Source organism: Alexandromys fortis, unplaced genomic scaffold, assembly GCF_014885135.2.
Source record: "Alexandromys fortis isolate MF-2015 unplaced genomic scaffold, M_Fortis_MF-2015_v1.1 scaffold_3, whole genome shotgun sequence".
In the NCBI taxonomy this organism is placed as follows: Eukaryota; Metazoa; Chordata; class Mammalia; order Rodentia; family Cricetidae; genus Alexandromys; species Alexandromys fortis.
Genome location: NW_026067909.1, coordinates 15623211 through 15642894, shown reverse-complemented (window position 1 = coordinate 15642894; position 19684 = coordinate 15623211). Strand labels below are relative to the sequence as shown.

The following is a 19684-nucleotide window of genomic DNA, read 5'->3' as shown; positions in this document are numbered from 1 at the left end:
TGGACCGGCTCTCTGGTGCCGCTTAAAAGTTGGCACAGGAGCGACAGGCCTCCCAGCCAATAGCAGCTCCCGTGGCAAACCTAGTGCCCAGTCAGAAGGAGCGCTGCAGGCTAGAGGACCCACCCAGAGAGGTGGCGGCGTGTGTCAATGTCAGCTGATAGGATCCCTACAGGGTCCCCTCATCCAAGCTCTTGGAACGCGCAGGCCGTGGCCAGCTGTAGGATTCTTGTGTGTCCCAGCTAAGGAGCACTATGGAGGAGCTTCATCAGGAGGCTGGGAAAGAGAGCAAGGTAAAGGAAGGAAGCAAACCCCTTCCTACTCCATCTCACCCCATCATCACATACCAAGCAGGGAGCAAGATCTGAGCAAGAGAATGCAGCGCTTCTATGGCCCCTGCAGAGGGGCCAGCTGAGGATAACAAAGATAACCAGGGTTTGACCTCAGCCTCCATGGATGGAATTGGGGAGAACAAGGCAGTGTGCGAGTGAGTGCGAGGGGGAGGGACTGCTGTCGGGTTCACAGGCTCACCTGGGTGTTTGTGTTTCTATAGTTAGGAAAACATCCGTTCATTCTTCATCTTTCCCCGTCCGCCATTCAATAGTTATTGAAGATCTTCACTGTCTTGGGACTTGCAGAAATACACACTTGAGGTAGGGGTTGAAGGCGCTGGTGAGCTGTGGCAGAGGTAAAAATGGAACCTCTGTGGTCCATTCTGGAAGTCACACTTTCCTCAAGCAGCCACCAAGTAAAGTAGATTTGAGTAGAGAGATAGACATCAAGAAGGAAGCCAGGGACTAGGAAGCTAGGCTGCCTGGGTTTGAAGAGGGGAGGAGTGGGGAAAGTGAGGGATGGTCTGACTTGGGATGGTCAGAGAATCCAAGAAGTTGAGAGTGGGATTCAAATGGAATCTGGAGGAATAAGAGGGGCTGAGCCTGTTCACATATGTTCATATTAGAAAGTATATGTAAGTAACCAGGCATGGTGATGCACACCTTTAATTCTGGAATTCCAGAGGCAGAGGCAGGAAGATCTCTGTGAGTTCAAGGCCAGCCTGGCCCACGTGGAGAGTTCTAGGTCAGGCAGGGCTGGGGAGATCTTATCTCAAAAGCAGAAGAATATATATTATTTTATACGTATATATTATTTTATGCATATATACATATATGTTATGTATACACATTCTTTTATACACATGTGTTATTTTATACACATTAATTTATACATATATACATATTGTTACTGTATACACATATTGTTATTTTATACATATATACATATTGTTACTGTATACACATATATGTTGTTTTTATATATATATATATACATATATGCACTTGTAATATGTTTATAAAGTGATTAGAAGCCAGGTGTAATCCCAGCACTTGTGAGGGTGAGGCCGGAGGATTACTACCAGTTTGAGGCCTGCCTAAGCTACAGTGTGAGACTCTGCCATGAATATAAATTTATTTCATTTTTGCTTTTTGGTTTTTGTTTTAGTTTGTTTTTTGTTTTTCGAGACAGGGTTTCTCTGTGGCTTTGGAGCCTGTCCTGGAACTAGCTCTGTAGACCAGGCTGGTCTCGAACTCACAGAGATCCGCCTGCCTCTGCCTCCCGAGTGCTGGGATTAAAGGCTTGCGCCACCATCGCCCGGCTAATTAAACAATACCTAGCATATTATAAGGCCAGACATAGTGTTGCTGATTGGTGCTGTTGGGGTGGCTGTTGTTGCTATAATCTTACGGGTTGTATATGTCCTGAGAGTGCGCTGAACCATTTCACTGCTGAGTGCACCCCACATATAGGAGCCATCTTCTGAAAGTCCTTTAGGTTAGATCCTGTCTTCACAAAATACATCTTTCAAATGTAGATGCAGACTGGAAGATGGCGCAGTGGTTAAGAGCTCTTGCTGCTCTTGCAAAGGATCTGAATTTGGTTTCCAGCACCCACATCAGGAGGCTTCCAACTGCCTGTTACTCCAGCTACAGGGCTCTAAGACCCTCTTCTGGCCTCCTTGGTTACTTGCAGGCAAATGTGCATACTCATGGACACACACATACACATAAATTTTAAAATTTAAATGTAGAGACATTAAAAGGAACACTAAAGAATTTGGAAAGTGTGACTTAGTGGTACATTGCTTGCCTAGCAAGGTCCCCAGTTTGATCCTTAGCACTTCAAAAATTATCAGTAATAATAAATACAAGCAAAAGTATAGTGGGGAGGAAGTATAAAAATAGAAGATATTTGATTAATCTTATTAAAGACAAGGAAAATAAATAGTAAAAAGGTAAAAGCTGGGCGGTGGTGGCACACACCTTTAATCCCAGCACTCCGGAGGCAGAGGCAGGTGGATCTCTGTGAGTTCAAGGCCAGCTTGGTCTACAGAGCTAGTTCCAGGACAGGTCTCTCTCTGAATGAAGCATCTTAGACTGATTCACAAGGTTTTCTTCTGTAGGCTCTGTAGGCTGATCTGGAACTCACTACGAGAGCCAGGCTGGCCTCAGCTCAGGGGCAATCCTCCTGCCCCTGTTTTCTGAGCACTGGGATTATAGATACATACTGCTGTTTCCGTTATGGACTACCTGTGTGCGAGAGTGTGTCTTACATGTGTTCGTATGGAAACCAAGTGTGCAAACAGGGTGCACTGTTCTCCCTTCTGCCTTACCCTTAGACCCTCGCTGTACCTGGAGCTAAACAGGCAGTCAGTAAGCCCAAGCAGTCTTCGTGTCTCCACTTCCTGCTTTAATGTGGTTCTTTACTACAACCTGGATCTGTAGCAGGCTTTCTCTTGGGCCACCAACCAGCTCCCATTCATGACATGGAGATCAGTCGGGTGCCTTATGCAGGCAAGGAGAAACAGCAACACATCTTTACTTACATTGTTAAACAAACGCAGCATACACAAATAGCACATCTTTGCCTAGTTACAGTAAAATTCCACATCATGGATCTCTACATAGGTGCCACATCTGAACTCAGATTCTCATGCTTGGGCAGCAAACACTCTTCCCCAGTAATTCATCTCTCCAGCCTTACCTACTGTCTTCCTTATGTCTGCTGGATCATCGCTGGGAGTCTCCCTCTTCCCTTTCTCCTCTTGTCTTCCATATTTTCTCTTTCTTTCTCACCCTACTAGGATTTTATCTAGTGTATTAACATTTCTTTATATTTACATTTTTTGGGGGGGTCTGGAGAAATGGCTCCTCTGTAATGGTCTGTCCTGTCTCTTTAAGGGACAAGCTCTGCCCACTCCCTCCCCAATCTGCTGAGGCAGGTGGATTTTCCTTCTGCTTCTAGCCTGAGTCCTTACTTTTCCATCTCTCTCCCAAAGAGGTAGCTGCTGCTGTGGCTCCTTCCTTCTCTCTTTCTCTCTCTCTCTCTCTCTCTCTCTCTCTCTCTCTCTCTCTCTCTCTCTGTCGTCGTGGACCTTCTTGGCTCTTATCGTCTGTGTCCCTCTTTTTTTTTTGCTATTGTCTCTTTGTCCTTTTGTCCTTTGTTTTCTGTGAGCCGCAGGGTCTCTGATCCTCGGTCCTTCTCTCTCTCTCTCTCTCTCTCTCTCTCTCTCTCTCTCTCTCTCTCTCTCTCTCTCTCTCTCTCTCTCTCTCTCTCTCTCTCTGCTTCTCTTCCTCTCCCCTTCCCCCATCCCTTCTATAACCCACTAAATAAATATCCAATCTCACTCTGCATGACGTGCCTATCTGTCTAGGTCTCTCACCCACCACATGGCTCCCTGCCTGGGATCCACTGCCCCTTGTGGCTCATGGGCCGCTCAGGGAACAGTGCCATTTTACTTAAACCGCAACATCCTCTTCCAAAGAACATGCGTTCCATTCCCAGCACCCACAAGGCAGCTTATAATTACCTGTGGCTCCAGTTCCAGGGGATCTGACACTCTCCCACAGACTACATGCAGACAAAATGCCACTGTACATAAAATAAAACTAGATTTAAAGTTTTAAGACCACATATTTGTTTTCCTCATTTTGTTTATTTTTAAATTTTTCTTATGTTTATTATCTTTTTATTTATTGTGTATGTAAATGGGCATCAGATAGCCCCTTCTGACCTTCCCAGGCACCAGGCACATACAAGGTTCACAGACATGCATACAGGCAAAACACTCATATACATAAAATAAAATAATAGTTTATATATATATATATGATATATATAAAGAAAAAGGTCTTAGCTTATTTTAAAGTAGAGAAAGTCATTTTTGTGTTTTTTTTAAAATAATTTATTTATTATGTATACAGTGTTCTGCGTGTATGCTTACATGCCAGAAAGAGCACCAGATCTCATTACAAATGGTTGTGAGCCACCATGTGGTGGCTGGGAATTGAACTCAGGACCTCTGGAAGAGCTGCAAGTTCTCCTAATCTCTTAGTGTTTTTGAGATAGGGTTTCCTTATATAATTCTCTTTTCCTCATACTTTGGTAATTTTTTTTTTTTTGCTTCTGCCTCCTAAATGCTGGAATTACATGTCTGACCCACCATACCCAGCTGAAATGCTTGTCTTTTAATTGAAATGTTTAGGACATTTACAGTTTTTTAAATTACCCATATAGTATATTAAAAATTTACCATCTTAGAGGCAGGTGGATCTCTGTGAGTTCGTGGCCAGCCTGGACTACAAGAGCTAGTTCCAGGATAGGAACCAAAAGCTACAGAGAAACCCTGTCTCGGGAAAAAAAAAAAAAAAAAAACCTTACCATCTTACTTTGTATTTTTTCTTGATCCCATTTTTTTGCTTGCTACATGTGTATGGTATGAGTGTTCAAATGTGTATTAGTTGTGCATGTGGAGGTCTGAGGTTAATGTCTCTTTTTTTGAAAATATTTACCTTTATTTCATGTCTATGATTGTTTGCCCACATGTATGTCTGTGTACCGTGTGCAATCAGTGCTGGGGGAAGTCAGAACTCCCTGGAACTGGAGTTATAGACAGTCATTAGCCATCGTGTGGGTGCTGATAATTGAACCTGGATCTTCTGGAAGGGTAGCCAAATGCCCTTAACTGCTGAGCCATCTCTCTGGCCCATGTTGATGTCTCTTAATTGATCCCCAAGTTTGCCATTTGAGCTAGCCTGGCTAGCCGGCTTGCTCTGGAGATCCCGTCTCTTCCGGTCATAGCTAGGGTTATAAATAGTATACCATGCCTACCTGACTCTTTTGACTTCTGGGAAGCCCTGCCCTCTGCTTATAGAGCAAGCACTTTACCTGTCTCCCAGCCTCCCACCTGTTTTGTGTTTTTTTAAGATCTTAAAAATTACTTCTAACTTTGTGTAGGTGCGTGTGTCTGCATGTAGTGTGTGTAGGTGTGTGTGTCTGCATGTGGTGTGTGTGTCTGCATGTGGTGTGTGTAGGTGTGTGTCTGCATGTGGTGTGTGTAGGTGTGTGTGTCTGCGTGTGGTGTGTGTGTGTCTGCGTGTGGTGTGAGTGTGTCTGCATGTGGTGTGTGTAGGTGTGTGTGTGTCTGCATGTGGTGTGTGAGTGTGTCTGCATGTGGTGTGTGTAGGTGTGTGTCTGCATGTGGTGTGTGTAGGTGTGTGTGTGTGTCTGCATGTGGTGTGTGTAGGTGTGTGAGTGTGTCTGCATGTGGTGTGTGTAGGTGTGTGAGTGTGTCTGCATGTGGTATGTGCCTGTGAGTGCAGAGGTCCTCAGGGGCCAGAGGTATCAGGTCCGCTGGAGCTGGAGTTACAAAGGGTTATAAGCCACTGATGTGGAACTGTACTTATTCTTCTGAAGAACAGCAAGTTACTCTTAATGCTGAACCAGCTCTTCAGCCTCTGCTTGTCTTTCTCAGAATGTAGCCCAGACTCGTTGTGTAGCCCAGGTTACCTTGAATTCTCCATAGTCCTCCTTTCTTGCCTACTAACTGCTGGGATTTCATGCCTCTACATTATGCTTAATGTACCTCACTTCTCCTTTTTAATTTTGTTATAAAGATTTATTTTCATTATTTATGTAAATGTCTCCACGTATGTCTGTCTGTCTAAGTATATGTACATGTGTGCGTAAAAGTGCTGTGGAGTCCAGAAGTTCAAGCTGGCTTTGAACTCACGGAGTTCTGCCTGCCTTTGATTATAAATAAATAAAGTATAGACCATCATTTCTGCCATACAAATGTTTTTAATCTTTTGCTTGTTTTAATTTTTTTGTTGTTGTTGTTTGATTTTAGAGACAGGGTTTCTTTGTGTAGCCTTGGCTGTCCCAGAACTAGTTCTGTAGGCCAGGCTGACTTCGAACTCACAGAGATCCGCTTACCTCAGCCTCCCCAGTGCTGGGGTTAAAGGCGTGCACCACGACCACCTGATTTTAAGTTTTTATTTTATGCTTATGGGTATTTTGTCCGCATGTGTGTTTGTGGATCATATTCATGCTTCGTGCTAGAAGACTGCGTCAGAACTGGATACAGACAGCTGTGAGCAGTTGTGAACCGCCATGTTGATGCTGGGTTCTCTAGAAAAGCAGCCAATGCTCTTGGCCATTGAGTCGTCTCTCCAGCCCCACAGTTAGTTTAAAAACAGGAGAGCCAGGCAGTGGTGGCACATGCCTTTAATCCCAGCACTCGGGAGGCAGAGGCAGGCGGATCTCTGGGAGTTCGAGGCCAGCCTGGTCTACAAGAGCTAGTTCCAGGACACACGCCAAAGCTACAGAAAACCCTGTCTCGAAAAACAAAACAAAGGGGAAAAAAAAGAACTGAAAGGTAGCAACAGCTACAGAGCACGAATGTCCCTGTGCCATCGGCCTGTACCTTGAAAAATGATGGTTCCAGTAGGGTTGTTTTTATTGTTTTGTTTTATTTTTATTTTTTGGTTTTTCGAAACAGGGTTTCTCTGTACAGCAATGGCTGTTATTCTTTCGGTCCCTGCCCTAGCCACGCCCACTCCCATTACCTCTGACCTGCCCGTAGCCATCTTGGGACCCTTCCTCTTTCTGCTTCCTTGGCGTGCGCACGCGTTTTCTCCGTCTCTTTCTTCTTTTATCTCCTTTCTCTTCTTTTATCTCTTTTCTCTGTCTTTCTTTCTCCCTCTTCCTTAATAAATACTTATGGCTATTTCCTGTGTTTACGTGTCTGTTACCTGCCGCCACCGTGCCCTCCTGTAGCCGCTTTCTCCTGGCGGGCTCCGACAACCCGCCCGGGAATCGTTTTTTAAGAATAACAATGGCTGTCCTGGAATTCACTCTGTAGACCAGGCTGACCTTGAACTCTCATAGATCCAAGTGCCTCTGCCTCCCAAATGTTGTGATTAAAGACACGTGCCACCACTGCCCAGCTTGTTTTAAATTTTAAATGTTAAGGTTCATTTTCAATATAGTGTGTGTATGTGTCTGCGTGTGGATCAGGTGCCCTCTGAGAGCAGAGACATGAGATCCTTAGCACTGGAGTTACACTGAGAACTGAGTCCGTTGAAGATCTAGCGTTGGGGAGAGAGTGGAGACACTCGGTCCCCCGGCAAAGCAGGGGCTTCTTCTCTGACCCTGGATTAGGCACAAACCACACTCAAACACCTTTTTTCTACAGAGAGATCCTTTATTAAGTATGGAAGAAAAGTTAAAATGGCTGTTTTCTGGCTCAGGCCCCAAAACAGCAGCAAATGGCCTTGCAGGTGTAATATTTATTTATTTATTTATTTTAAAGATTTTTTTTTTATTATGTATACAACTTTCTGCCTTCATGTATGCCCACACGCCAGAGGAGGGCGCCAGATGGTTTGGAGCCACCATGTGGTTGCTGGGAATTGAACTGGTTGCTGGGAATTGAACTCCGGACCTCTGGAAGAGCAGACAGTGCTCTTAACCACTGAGCCATCTCTCCAGCCCCCCAGGTGTAATATTTAGAAACAGAGAAAGGGGAGGTCTGTGTTTGGGTTAGGATGTGGATGTGGTGGTATATTTTGATTGAATATGTTAATTAGGTGAACCAAAGGGGACTATAGATTGCTGGACTTTAACACTTCTTTGTTTCGTTTTGTTTTATTTTTTTCGAGACTGGGTTTCTCCGTGTGACAGCCCTGACTGTCCTGGAATCCACTCTGTAGACTAGGCTGGCCTCAAACTCAGAGATTCGCCAGCCTCTGCCTCCTGAGTGCAATTAAAAGTGTGGGCCACCACCACCACCAGGCTGGACTTCAATACTTTAATAGCAAGACCTTGGCCATCAACCTCAGAAGGAGGAGTAACTAGATAAAGGAACGGACCTTGGGGATTAGCTTTAGGAATGTAATCTCACGGTTTTTTAGCTAGACGGAGGGAATGGGGGCAGGGCAAGGGCTGCTGGAGCTGTGCTCGCCACGCCTGAGCTGGGCAGAGCCCCTCAGAGACACCTGCCTGCCACGGGAGATGTGTGACCATCAGAGGACAGCCTTGGGGTTCTCTTTCCTTTCCCCCCATGGGTTCCAGTTCCAGAAAGCAGACTCAGGTCACCAGGCTTTATGCAACAAGTGTTTTTACCCACGGAGCCATTCTAAGTGACAGATATTGGCAGATGGAGCATGGTGAACGGTCTGAGGCTGTCATCGGCTACACAGGGCATTGTCTCCAAAGAAGAAAAGCAAAAACTTTCGTATATTTTATCACCCCTCCCAAATTGTCAAAACCATTGAGAGAAAGGGAGAAGAGTTTGACTGATGGTTCATGCAGTAAACCCAGCCACTCCAGATGGTTAGACAGACAGGGCAGCCGCTTGGCTCAGACTGCCAAGCCTGATGACCTGAGTTCAAGCCCCCAAACCACTTGGTGGAAGGCAGGAACTGATTCCTTCCAAGTCGTCCTCTGACTATCACATGTTGCCCCCATAAATAAATAAGATAAATAAGTGAATGTAAATTTTTAAAATAGTTTTTAAACCAAAAACAAACAGAAAACTAAGCCTTAACGATAGCTGCTTGCTAGCCTGTGCAGGACCTTGGGTCCATCTGCAACACTGCAAGAGAAAGGAGAAAGATATACCAGGACGCAAACCGTAAAATATGATCAAGTTAAATTAATGTGTCAGGATGGTAGTTCTTTAGCAAGGCAGCATTCCAGGAATGTAAGGTGCTTGGCATTTGGAACCAGCCAATGAGATCCGAAGCTTGGTTTGTCGACGCGCACACACACTCCCCTTGCCGCTGCCCCCGCCCCCTACCCCTCGCGGGCGCCCGGTGCAAACGACCCCCAATCGCCCGGTGCTGCCAGTTACAGGAGCATCTCTCCGCCGCCTGGTCATGTTACAAAAGCCGAGGAGCAGGAGCCGCCCTGGTGCCCAGCCCGGGAGCGGCAGCGGCCGTGATCTGGGTGCCTCTGGGGAGGTCCCGAGTGGGCCCGAACGCCCCGATGCCTCGCAGGGCAGTGCAGGCGCCTTGTCGCCGAGCTCCCGCCTGGCCCAGGCCACTCCCGCCCCGGAACTCCGGACCCAGAAGCAGCTGGAGTTGAAGGTGGCAGAGCTGGTGCAGTTCTTGCTGATTAAGGACCAGCGGAAGATCCCCATCAAGCGGACCGGTATCCTGAAGCACGTCATCCGTGACTACAAGGACATCTTCCCAGACCTGCTCAAGCTGGCTGCCGAGCGGCTTCACTATGTGTTCGGGTACAAACTGGTAGAACTCGAACCCAAGAGCAACGCCTACATCCTCATCAACACCCTGGAGCCCGTGGAGGAGGATGCTGAGATGAGAGGCGACCAGGGAACGCCCACCACCGGCCTCCTGATGATTATTTTAGGGCTCATCTTTATGAATGGCCACAGCATCCCGGAAACCGAAGTCTGGGATTTTCTTCGTCGTTTGGGGGTGTATCCCACCAAGAAGCATTCCGTTTTCGGAGATCCGAAGAAACTCATTACTGAAGACTTCGTGAGACAGCGTTACCTGGAGTCCCAACGGATACCCCACACAGATCCCGTGGACTGTGAGCTCCAGTGGGGTCCACGAGCAAATCTGGAAACCAGCAAGATGAAAGTTCTTAAATTTGTGGCCAAAGTCCACAATCAAGATCCCAAGAACTGGCCCACGCAGTACTGTGAGGCTTTGGCAGACGAGCAGAGCAGGGTCGGACCGGAACCCAGTGGTCCAGTCTCGGCTTCTTGAAATAAATGCTTGTGATTCTCAAGTTCAAGGTGGAAGAATAGGAAATATGGGGATGGGAGAAGCATATTTCCACAATAATTAAAGTGTATTATCTTTAAGATGTGTCTCAGTTTATTTTTTTCTTTTAGAACTGATATAATTCTATGATACTGTACCTGAGCTGGGCCCTGGTGGTGGCTCTCGCCTAATCCCAGCACTTGGGAGGCAGAGGCAGGCGGATCTCTGAGTTTGAGGCTTGTCTTGGTTTATAAAGAATTCCAAGACCACACATACACACACACACAGAGAGAGAGAGAGAGAGAGAGAGAGAGAGAGAGAGAGAGAGAGAGAGAGAGAGGCAGAGGCGTTATTTTTCATTTACAGATATTATGGTGTGTATAAATGCTTGTGTGTGCCATGACGTGTAGCAGTCAGAGGACGGTTTATGAGAACTCGTTCTCACCTTCCACAGTGGGGATATGAGGATCTGATCAGGCTTGGTGGCAAGCACCCATATCCATTGAGCCATGTCACCTGCTGATGTTTGGGTTTTCTGTCTTAAGACTGGAACTCACTGTGTAGACCAGGCTAGCCTCCAATTTAAAGATTTGCCTGCCTCTGCCAAAGGAGTGCTGGAATTAAAGGTATGTGTTACCACTGCCTGGCATGGGTTTTTTTTTTTTTTTCTTGTTATTTTTAAACAAGGTCTCATGTAACCCAGGTTGATTTCAAACTCCTGATCTTCTCCTCCTGAAAGCTGCAAAGAGTCAGGCGTGGTGGTCACACACCTGTAATCCCAGTACTCTGGAGGCAATGGTAGGAAAATTAACTAGGGTTGAAAGCTAGCCTGAGCTACATAGTTTTAGGCTAGCCTGGGCTACATAGCACTACCTTGTCTCACAAAATCAAGTATTAATAATAATAATAATAAACCATTTATTTTAAATATTTATTTCTAAATTCTCTGTCTGTGTGTGGGTCTATGCATATGAATTCAGGTATCCACAAAGACCAGAAGAGTGTATTGGGCCCTCTGGAGCTGGAGTTACAGACAGTTATTAGCTGCCTAACATGGGTGGTAGAACCCTGGCTCTCTTTATTTTTAATTTTATTTAATGTGTGTATGGGTTGTTTCTTTTTTTAAAGATTTATTTATTTATTATGTATACAGTGTTCTGTCTGCATGAATGCCTGCAGGCCAGAAGAAAACACCAAATCTCACTGCAGATGGTTGTGAGCCATCATGTGGTTGCTGGCAATTGAACTCAGGACCTCTGGAAGAGCAGCCAGTGCTCCTAACCACTGAGCCGTCTCTCTAGCCCATGTATGAGTTATGTTTTGTCTGCATGTATGTCTGTGCACAGTGTTTACATCTGGTGCAGAAGACATAGATAGGATTTCCTGGGACTGGAGTTACAGATGGTTGTAAACTGCCAGGTAGGTGCTGGGGATTGAACCCCAGAGCAGTAGTGTTCTTAACTGCTGTCATCTCAGGAGCAACAAAATAAAAAATTTAAAACAGAATAACATGCACATAACTATCCTGAGAAAGGGAGAGACATTTAATAAAAATCAGCATCATCGGGGCTGGAGAGATGGCTCAGTGGTTAAGGGCACTGACTGCTCTTCCAGAGGTCCTGAGTTCAATTCCCAGCAACCACATGGTGGCTCACAACCATCTGTAATGAGATCTGGCGCCCTCCTCTGGCGTGTGGGCATATATGGAGGCAGAATGTTGTATACATAATAAATAAATAAATCTTTAAAAAAAATCAGCATCATCTAAGGATATGTTTGGTTTTTGTTTTTTAAAGTCTGTTGCATGTGCATATATGTACACATGTGAGTGTCATAGCATGTATCTGCTGTCAGAGGACACCTTTGTAGTCATTTCTTCCCTTCCCCCTTTACATGGTTTCCTTGAACTTTCAAAACAAGTGCTATAGCTTGCAGAACCAGCGCTGATTTTTTTTTTTCTGAGACAGTTTCTCTTTGGAGCCTGTCCTGGAACTAGCTCTGTAGACCAAGCTGGCCTCGAACTCACAGATCCTCCTGCCTCTGCCTCCAGAGTGCTGGGATTAAAGACATGCGCCACCACTACATTTTTATTTATTTATTTGGGAGGGGGGAGTGCCATGACAAGAGTTTTAGTCAGGGTTTCTATTGCTGTGAAGAGACACCATCACCATGGCAACTCTTATAAAGGAAACCATTTAATTGGGCCAGCTCACAGATTCACAGGTTTAGTCCATTATCATCATAGTGGGACATGGGAGCATGCAGATAGACATGGTGCTGGAGAAGGAGCTGAGAATGGAGAAGGGGCTCAAACAACAGGACAACAGACACTGAGACACTGGGTATTATGAGCAAAGACTTCAAAGCCCATCCCCCCCCCCCCCAGTGACACACTGCCTCCACAAGGCCACACCTACTCCAAATAGTGCCACTCCCTTTGGGAGACTTTTTCTTTCAAATCACCAGCACCTGGCAGCTCTTAGCTTTTCTTTAACTCCTTTTCACAAATCGGAAATTTAGCAGAGTGGGATATTGCTCTGAGATCAACAGTGCCTTTATTTCATTTCTTAATCTGTTTATCTCCTTGAACACAGAATTTAGCTCTATTCCACTTCTGGTGCTCCTTTTCTCCTAAAACTGCACATTTAACCACACAATTGGCTGTTTTGAGATTCTCTCTTCCAGTGGAATTAATCCAATTCTCTTCGCTTAGCCTCAGGCAGTCTCTTGGGACAGGGCAAAAGGCAGCCACTTTCACCACCGAAATGTCACAAAAACTGCCTCTAGGTAACAAATTCTTAGCTGGGCGGTGGTGGTGCACTTAGGAGGCAGAGGCAGGTGGATCTCTGTGAGTTCGAGACCAGCCTGGTCTACAAGAGCTAGTTTCAGGACAGGCTCCAAAACCACAGAGAAACCCTGTCTCAAACCCCCCTCCCCCCCAAAAAAAATTCTTCTCCCCGGAAACCTCTGGACCCAGCCTTCACAGCGCAGTTCATCCTCAGCACATCCTCCGTGCTCCTACTAGTGTAACCCATTAGGCAGTGCTCAAAGCCATTCCAGTGCCTCTCTATCCCAAAGTACCAAAGTCCAAATTCCTCCAAACAAAAACATGGTACCTGCTTCTGTCTTAGGGTTCCTAGTGCTGTGAAGAGACACCTTGACCCCAGCTACTCTTATAAAGAAAAACATTTAATTGGGGTGGCTTATAACGTTTCAGAGGTTTAGTCCATTGTCATCATGGTGGGACAGACATGATGCTGGAGGAGCTGAGAATGGAGGAGTTTAGCAACAGGAAGTGGTCTGATATACTGGAAAGACCTCAAAGCCCATCCCCACAGTGACACACTTCCACGTGCAAGGCCAACCTACTCCAACAATGCCATACCTCCTGACAGTGTGTCTTAATTAGGGTTTCTACTACTGTGACAAAACACCATGACAAAAGGCCAGTGGGGAGGAAAGGGTTTATTAGGCTTATACTTCAGCATTACAGTTCATCACTGAAGGGAGTCGGGACAGGAACTCAAATAGGGCAGGGTTGCTTACAGACTTGCTTCCCATGGCTTGCTCAGAACCCATCCCAGGGACGGCTCCACCCACAATGGGCTAGACCTTCCAGAACTGATCACTAAATGAGAAAATGCCTTACAGCTGGGTTTCCTCAGCTGAGGCTCCTTCCTATATGACTCTAGCTTGTGCCAAGTTGACACCCACAGAAGCACCCAGCACATAGTGCCACACCCTTGGGGGATATTTTCTCTTAAATCACAAGTATGTGGAGGCCAGAGGAAACCTTGAGGGAGTCAATTCTTGCTTTCTACTGTGTGATTCCTGGAGGTGACATTGGAGTCACCTTGCTTGGCAGCAGGTGGCATTCCCAGCTGAGCAGTCTCAACAACCCTCCAGCTCTCCTTCCTTTCTTGTTTTTTCTTTTAGTGTTGTTCTTGTTTTTTGAGACAGGGTTTCTCTGTAGCTTTTGGAGCCTGTCCTGGAACTCGCTCTGTAGACTAGGGGCTGACCTGGAACTTACAGGTCTCTCTTTTCACGAGCCACGGTTTCTTGTGGGTCAGGCTGGCCTTGAACTCACTACCTAGTCAGATCTGGCCTTGAATTCTGTCTACAGTCTCTAAAAGTTATTATTGGCTTGACCTCTTGATCTTCCTGCCTGTACCTCCCCAGTGCTGGTGTGCTTTGCCACACCCAGCTGGAAAGTCATTGTTTATGACCGGAAACAACCAAGGGTTTCCTTTATCACAGTGCCTATCTCTTCTCTTAAGCTGTAGTCTAGGACTAGTAAATCAGGAATGGGAACAAAGACTGGAAAGGAAAGAATAAAGCTTTTTAAGTTATAGGATTATATCAGTAGTAAATCTAGAAGAGTCTTAAAAACTAACGACAAATTTAGCAATGAATTGTAATTATTTATAAAAATAAGTAGAGCTGGGTATAGTAGCACATGCCTTTAATTCCAGAACTGGGGAGGCAGAGGCAGATGGATCTCTGTGAGTTTGAAGCCAGCCTGGTCTACAAAGAGTTCCAGGCAGGCAATGAGTAACAGAGACTCTCTTTCAAAAATAAGTAAGTATATATAACCAAAATAAAATAACTAGGACTGGAATTTAGATCAGTAGTGGAACACTTGCTTTGCCAGAGCGAGGCATGAGTCCATGCCCAGTACCACAAGAAATAATGAAAATAGTAGTAGTAAATAATAGTGATAATAGATACTTTAGGGAGCCAGGCACAGTGGCTCATTGCTTGTAATCCTAATACTGAGGCCAAGGTAGAAGAATTGTTAGGCGTTAAAGACCAGCCTGATCTATATATCGAGTTCCAGGCCAGTCAGGGCTACATAGTAAGATGCTGTCTTTAAAAACACCTAAATAAATAAATAAATAGTACTAATAAAAATCCAAATCCCTGGTAAGAGCATAATATGTTGTTGAGTGGGTAAGGAATGTTAAACCCCGTGTACTACTGCATGCTGGTAACTGCTAACACGGCCAAAGCAAAGACTAGCACTCACCTGCCGGCCTTGCTTCTTGGTCCCTCCGCAGTTGTAACTCCACTCCTGCTTTCTTCTGCTTGGGGAAGGATCTTACTCTGTAGTCCAGGCCTGACTGAAACTTATTATTTTATCTAATGCCAGGCTGGCCTTAAATTTACAGCAATCCTCCTGTTTCAGTTTCCCAAATACTGTGATTACAGGCATGAGACACCAAGCCAGGCTTATGGAGGCTTTTTTTTCTTAAGTGTTTTTTTTTTTAATTTTATTTATTTATTTATTTATTTATTTTTGGTTTTTTGAGACAGGGTTTCTCTGTGGCTTTAGAGCCTGTCCTGAACTCACTCTGTAGACCAAGCTGCTCTCAAACTCAGAGATCTATCTGCTTCTGCCTCCCAAGTGGTGGGATTAAAGGCGTGTGCTACCACCACGCACAAAGGCATTTTAAAACCCATGCAGGTTCTATAAAGAAGCAGTTCTTGTATCTGACAGAAGTGATGACTTAGGACCTTCCAAAGAGAACAGTGAAAGCATTCTGCCTGCCCCTGAGGATGGGAGCTGGGGAAGTGTTTGGTTGGTAGCAGTACCACTCTGAGCAGGGTCTCCAGAAAGGTAGGACAAAGCACCTTCACTTAGCCACTTTGCCCTCTCACCCCGCAGCCTTCCTCCATGCCGGTGGATCTGCAGGGAGAGAGCTCCTTACAGGTGGAGATTTCTGATGCAGTGAGTGAGCGGGACAAGGTGAAGTTCACTGTTCAAACCAAGGTACGTTGGCCAGGAGATGGGCAGATGGCCTGGGATGGGAGGGAGAACCAATATAGCTTCCCGCCCCTTGGGAAGCCATCAGCCCTGAGCTGATTGCCTTTGGCTGAAGCCCCACCTTCCTGAATGAAATCACAGGTTTCAAAAGGGGTACAGGATGGGAATGCTAAAAAGTGGCTGCTTAGCAGGTTTGGTGAGGGCAGGTTTGGGGGAGATGAGGTCTTACGTGTCTCTGGGCTTCCAGAGTGGCCTCCCTCACTTTGCCCAGCCTGAGTTCTCGGTGGTTCGGCAGCACGAGGAATTCATCTGGCTACATGACACCTATGTGGAAAACGAGGAGTACGCCGGCCTTATCGTAAGGAGGGGCTGGGCTGGGCTGTGAGGGGCAGGCTGGGAACATGGGTTAGGACCCAGGCTGTGATGGCCTCCTTGGCAATCCATCCCTCCTTTGAGCAGATTCCCCCAGCCCCTCCCAGGCCAGACTTCGAGGCTTCAAGGGAAAAGCTGCAGAAGTTGGGTGAGGGCGACAGCTCCATCACCCGGGAAGAGTTTGCCAAGATGAAGCAGGAGCTAGAAGCGTGAGTGTCCAACCCCAGCCCCACCCCAGAGCTCTAGGGTTTCTTCCCTGACTATGACAGATGTCCATAGAGCCTGACCTCTAGCCCCAGGTCTGCTGAGAAAGAGGGGGAACCATGATAATGGGAGCTCACTGTGGTTGTCTACAGGGAGTACTTGGCCATCTTTAAGAAGACGGTTGCAATGCATGAAGTCTTCCTGCAGCGCCTGGCAGCCCATCCCACCCTGCGGCAGGATCACAACTTCTCTGTCTTCTTGGAATACAGCCAGGATGTGAGTTGATTTAGGATGCTGGGATCTGAGACCAGGGTTGGAACCAGGCCTGAGAATTTCTCCCAGTTTGCTCCCTGTGTGAGTGGCATTTGACCATGGTAGAAGGTCCAATGCCCCACCCTAGCATCTCACCCTCTCCTTAGCTGAGTGTTCGAGAGAAGAACAGAAAGGAGGTCCTGGGAGGGTTCCTGAGGAGCATCGTCAGATCTGCAGACGAAGTCCTCATCACTGGCATATCGGGGCTCAAGGTGACCCTCTGGCTGTGGGAGGGGAGCCACTGGTTGGGCCTGCCGTGGGCTGCCAGGAAATGGTGGCACACTGGGTGTTGGTACCACCATGCTCCTGTTGCGTGGGTAAGACGTGTTCTCTTTCCATCCTCTAGGAGGTAGATGACTTCTTTGAGCACGAGAGGACCTTCCTAGTAGAATACCACACCCGAATCCGAGACACCTGCCACAGGGCCGACCGTGTCATGCTCTCCCACAAGTGTATGATGGGTTGAGGGGCTCTCACCATGGGTGGGGCTTGAATGTAGATTTAGGGGCTCTGACTGGGATTGTTCTCCAACAGGCCTGGCAGATGACTATATACCTCTGTCTGCTGCACTGAGCAGTCTTGGAACCCGGGAAGTCAGCCAGCTGAAGAGGTAAGGACTCATTTCTCTGTCCTCTCCCATGCCTGCAATACTGTGTGTACCCAAGAGGGTGTGCACTCTATAGAAACCAGGCTGGGGGAGGGGCTGTGCAGAAGCTTCTGAAGGGGTTAGGGGAGAAAAGATTCCAAGGAGGGTTTGAGGGCAGAGGCCTTGAGCTGCCCCAGATCCCTGCCTTCCACCTCCCAGGAGCTTCCTGAAGCTGGCAGAGCTCTTTGAACGACTGAGGGTAAGTACTGCATTCTACACTCAGGGTCTTCTGTGATGGGTGGGCTTGGTGGCTCCCACTCTAGAAATGGAATTACAAAGAAATGGAATGGAGCCAGGCCATGGTGGTGTGTACCTTTAATTCCAGCATTTGGGAGGCAGCAGCATAGAGATCTCTGTGAGTTCAGGCCAGCCTGATCTACAGACCTAGTTCTAGGACAGTCAGGGCTACAAAGAAACCCTGTCTCGAAGAAACAAAACAAAAAAAAAACAAAAAACAAAATTAATGAAGACATGCAGAAAGCATGCCATCGAGATGGGTGGGGTGGGAGTGGGAGAAGGGCATGGGGGTGTACCACACCTCTGGGAGACTGCCACCAACATCCTGTTGAGATACATAATTCCCAAACTCTTATTCCAAACAAGTCCATGCAGTATACCAATCTCTCTGCAAGGTGTGTTCAAGGACCTGCAGGGGCCTTGTCCACTCAAGCTTACCAAAGATACAAAGCCCTTAGCTTGCCCTTTGGCCACCCTGCTCTGCTTTGCCTATGTAACCTACTGAGTCTGTGGTTCACTAAGCTTGCACACATGCTCACACTTCCCTGGCCTGCCTTCTGAAACTCAGAACCTGATCTCTAGTAGTTCCCAAGCAGTTCTCTCCTGGAAATGTAGAGGAAGGGCCCCCTTCCCAGTCTCATCTTCCTGACACAGAAGCTGGAAGGCCGGGTAGCCTCTGATGAGGACCTGAAGCTGTCTGACATGCTGAGATACTACATGCGAGACTCACAAGCAGCCAAGGTGAGAGGTGGCCCGAGGTACTCTCAGGGATCGAGGCCATGTGGGGTGGACAGGCAGCAGAATCCATGGCAACTGGATTGTGCTGATGACCTTAGGACCTGCTGTACAGGCGGCTTCGGGCACTGGCCGACTATGAGAACGCTAACAAAGCGCTGGACAAAGCTCGTACAAGGAACCGGGAAGTGCGACCAGCGGAGAGCCACCAACAGCTGTGTTGCCAGCGCTTTGAGCGCCTCTCTGACTCTGCCAAGCAGGGTGAGTCCTGAAGCCTGGCATGGTCCCAGTGAGAATCCACCCTGACCAACTGTCCTTACTTTTTCACTCTTTCCCCAGAGCTCATGGACTTCAAGTCCCGCCGCGTCTCCTCTTTCCGTAAGAATCTCATTGAGTTGGCAGAGCTGGAGCTCAAGCATGCCAAGGTGAGCACTCACGGGCCCCTCCTGACTCGTGCTGCTCCCATCTTCTTCCCAGTGTATGCATAGTCAGGCCCAGGGTCAAGGTAATGCCTCCTCTCCTGGGGCCAGTATTTTTTTTCATTGGGTACTAGGAAGGGGGCCTGCAGGCTGAGCAGTAGATACAATAGCAGCCCTCAGAGAACTCTAAGGGCTTTTCTTCTCCAGGCCAGCACCCTGCTTCTCCGAAACGCCCTTGTTGCCCTTAAGGGAGAGCCTTAGTGAAATCAAATGCTCCTCTGAAACCTTCAGCGGCATCCTCACCTCCTACCCTCCCCAGAGATGCCCCTCTACCAAAGCTGCCACTAGCCACACGCCCACAGCAGAATGCATTTTTCCTTGCCCCAACCAAGGCCCAAAGGTGGTTGTTCCCCACTCCTACCTGGGCAGGGCAGCATGGGGGAACACACTTGGCCACAGGTAAGCCGTTTCCAGGGACCCTAGCCCTCCCCACAGCAGGCTGAGTCAAATTATCCACCCCTTCCCACTTCTGGCTTTTGAATTCCAAATAAAGAGCCTGGTTTTATATAGCTGGAGGTCTGCTGGTCTTTAATTTGCACAGTGCACACGCCCTTAGCAAGTCACCACACACTGGGGACTCAGAGGCAGTCCTGCAGCACCACAGCTCTTTATCAAATGACAACAGGCTTATTTTTTTTGGGGGGGGGGGGTTGTATCATTCTTAGCTCTACCATAGAATACAATTCCCAATCTGTTGGTTGCTCTAAGCTCAAAGGTAGAATGCTCGGCTACTATGTATGAGGCCCTTGGTTCAATTCCCAGCACCGCAGAAAAACAAAGCTGCTGTCCAGTAGTCTTTCTCTGCCTGTCTTATCTTACAGAAATTTCCTGAGAAATCAGCAAACATGTAGCATAAAACCTCAAT

The 19684-nt window shown here is 47.1% G+C and overlaps 2 protein-coding genes across 4 annotated transcripts; both read left to right on the top strand.

Moving 5' to 3' along the window:
- Positions 1-52: 52 nt before the first annotated feature.
- Snx32 (sorting nexin 32) lies at positions 53-19328 on the top strand. Of its 3 annotated transcripts, XM_050137805.1 has the most exons (13): positions 64-290; positions 15736-15840; positions 16082-16192; positions 16294-16415; positions 16563-16686; positions 16830-16934; positions 17069-17174; positions 17257-17332; positions 17528-17567; positions 18260-18346; positions 18442-18601; positions 18680-18765; positions 18967-19328. In XM_050137805.1, the coding sequence occupies exons 1-13, from the start codon at positions 252-254 to the stop codon at positions 19018-19020; spliced, it is 1215 nt and encodes a 404-aa protein (XP_049993762.1). In that variant the 5' UTR covers positions 64-251; the 3' UTR covers positions 19021-19328. The 3 variants fall into 3 exon arrangements, with proteins under 3 accessions (XP_049993763.1, XP_049993761.1, XP_049993762.1); XM_050137806.1 differs by having other exon boundaries at positions 53-290; positions 16130-16192; positions 18680-19328; XM_050137804.1 differs by having other exon boundaries at positions 60-290; positions 18680-19328.
- LOC126498864 (non-structural maintenance of chromosomes element 3 homolog) lies at positions 3542-10418 on the top strand. Its single transcript, XM_050137811.1, has 2 exons — positions 3542-5487; positions 5519-10418. Exon 2 carries the CDS (start codon positions 9213-9215, stop codon positions 10071-10073), a length of 861 nt encoding a protein of 286 aa, XP_049993768.1. The 5' UTR covers positions 3542-5487; positions 5519-9212; the 3' UTR covers positions 10074-10418.
- Positions 19329-19684: the final 356 nt, after the last annotated feature.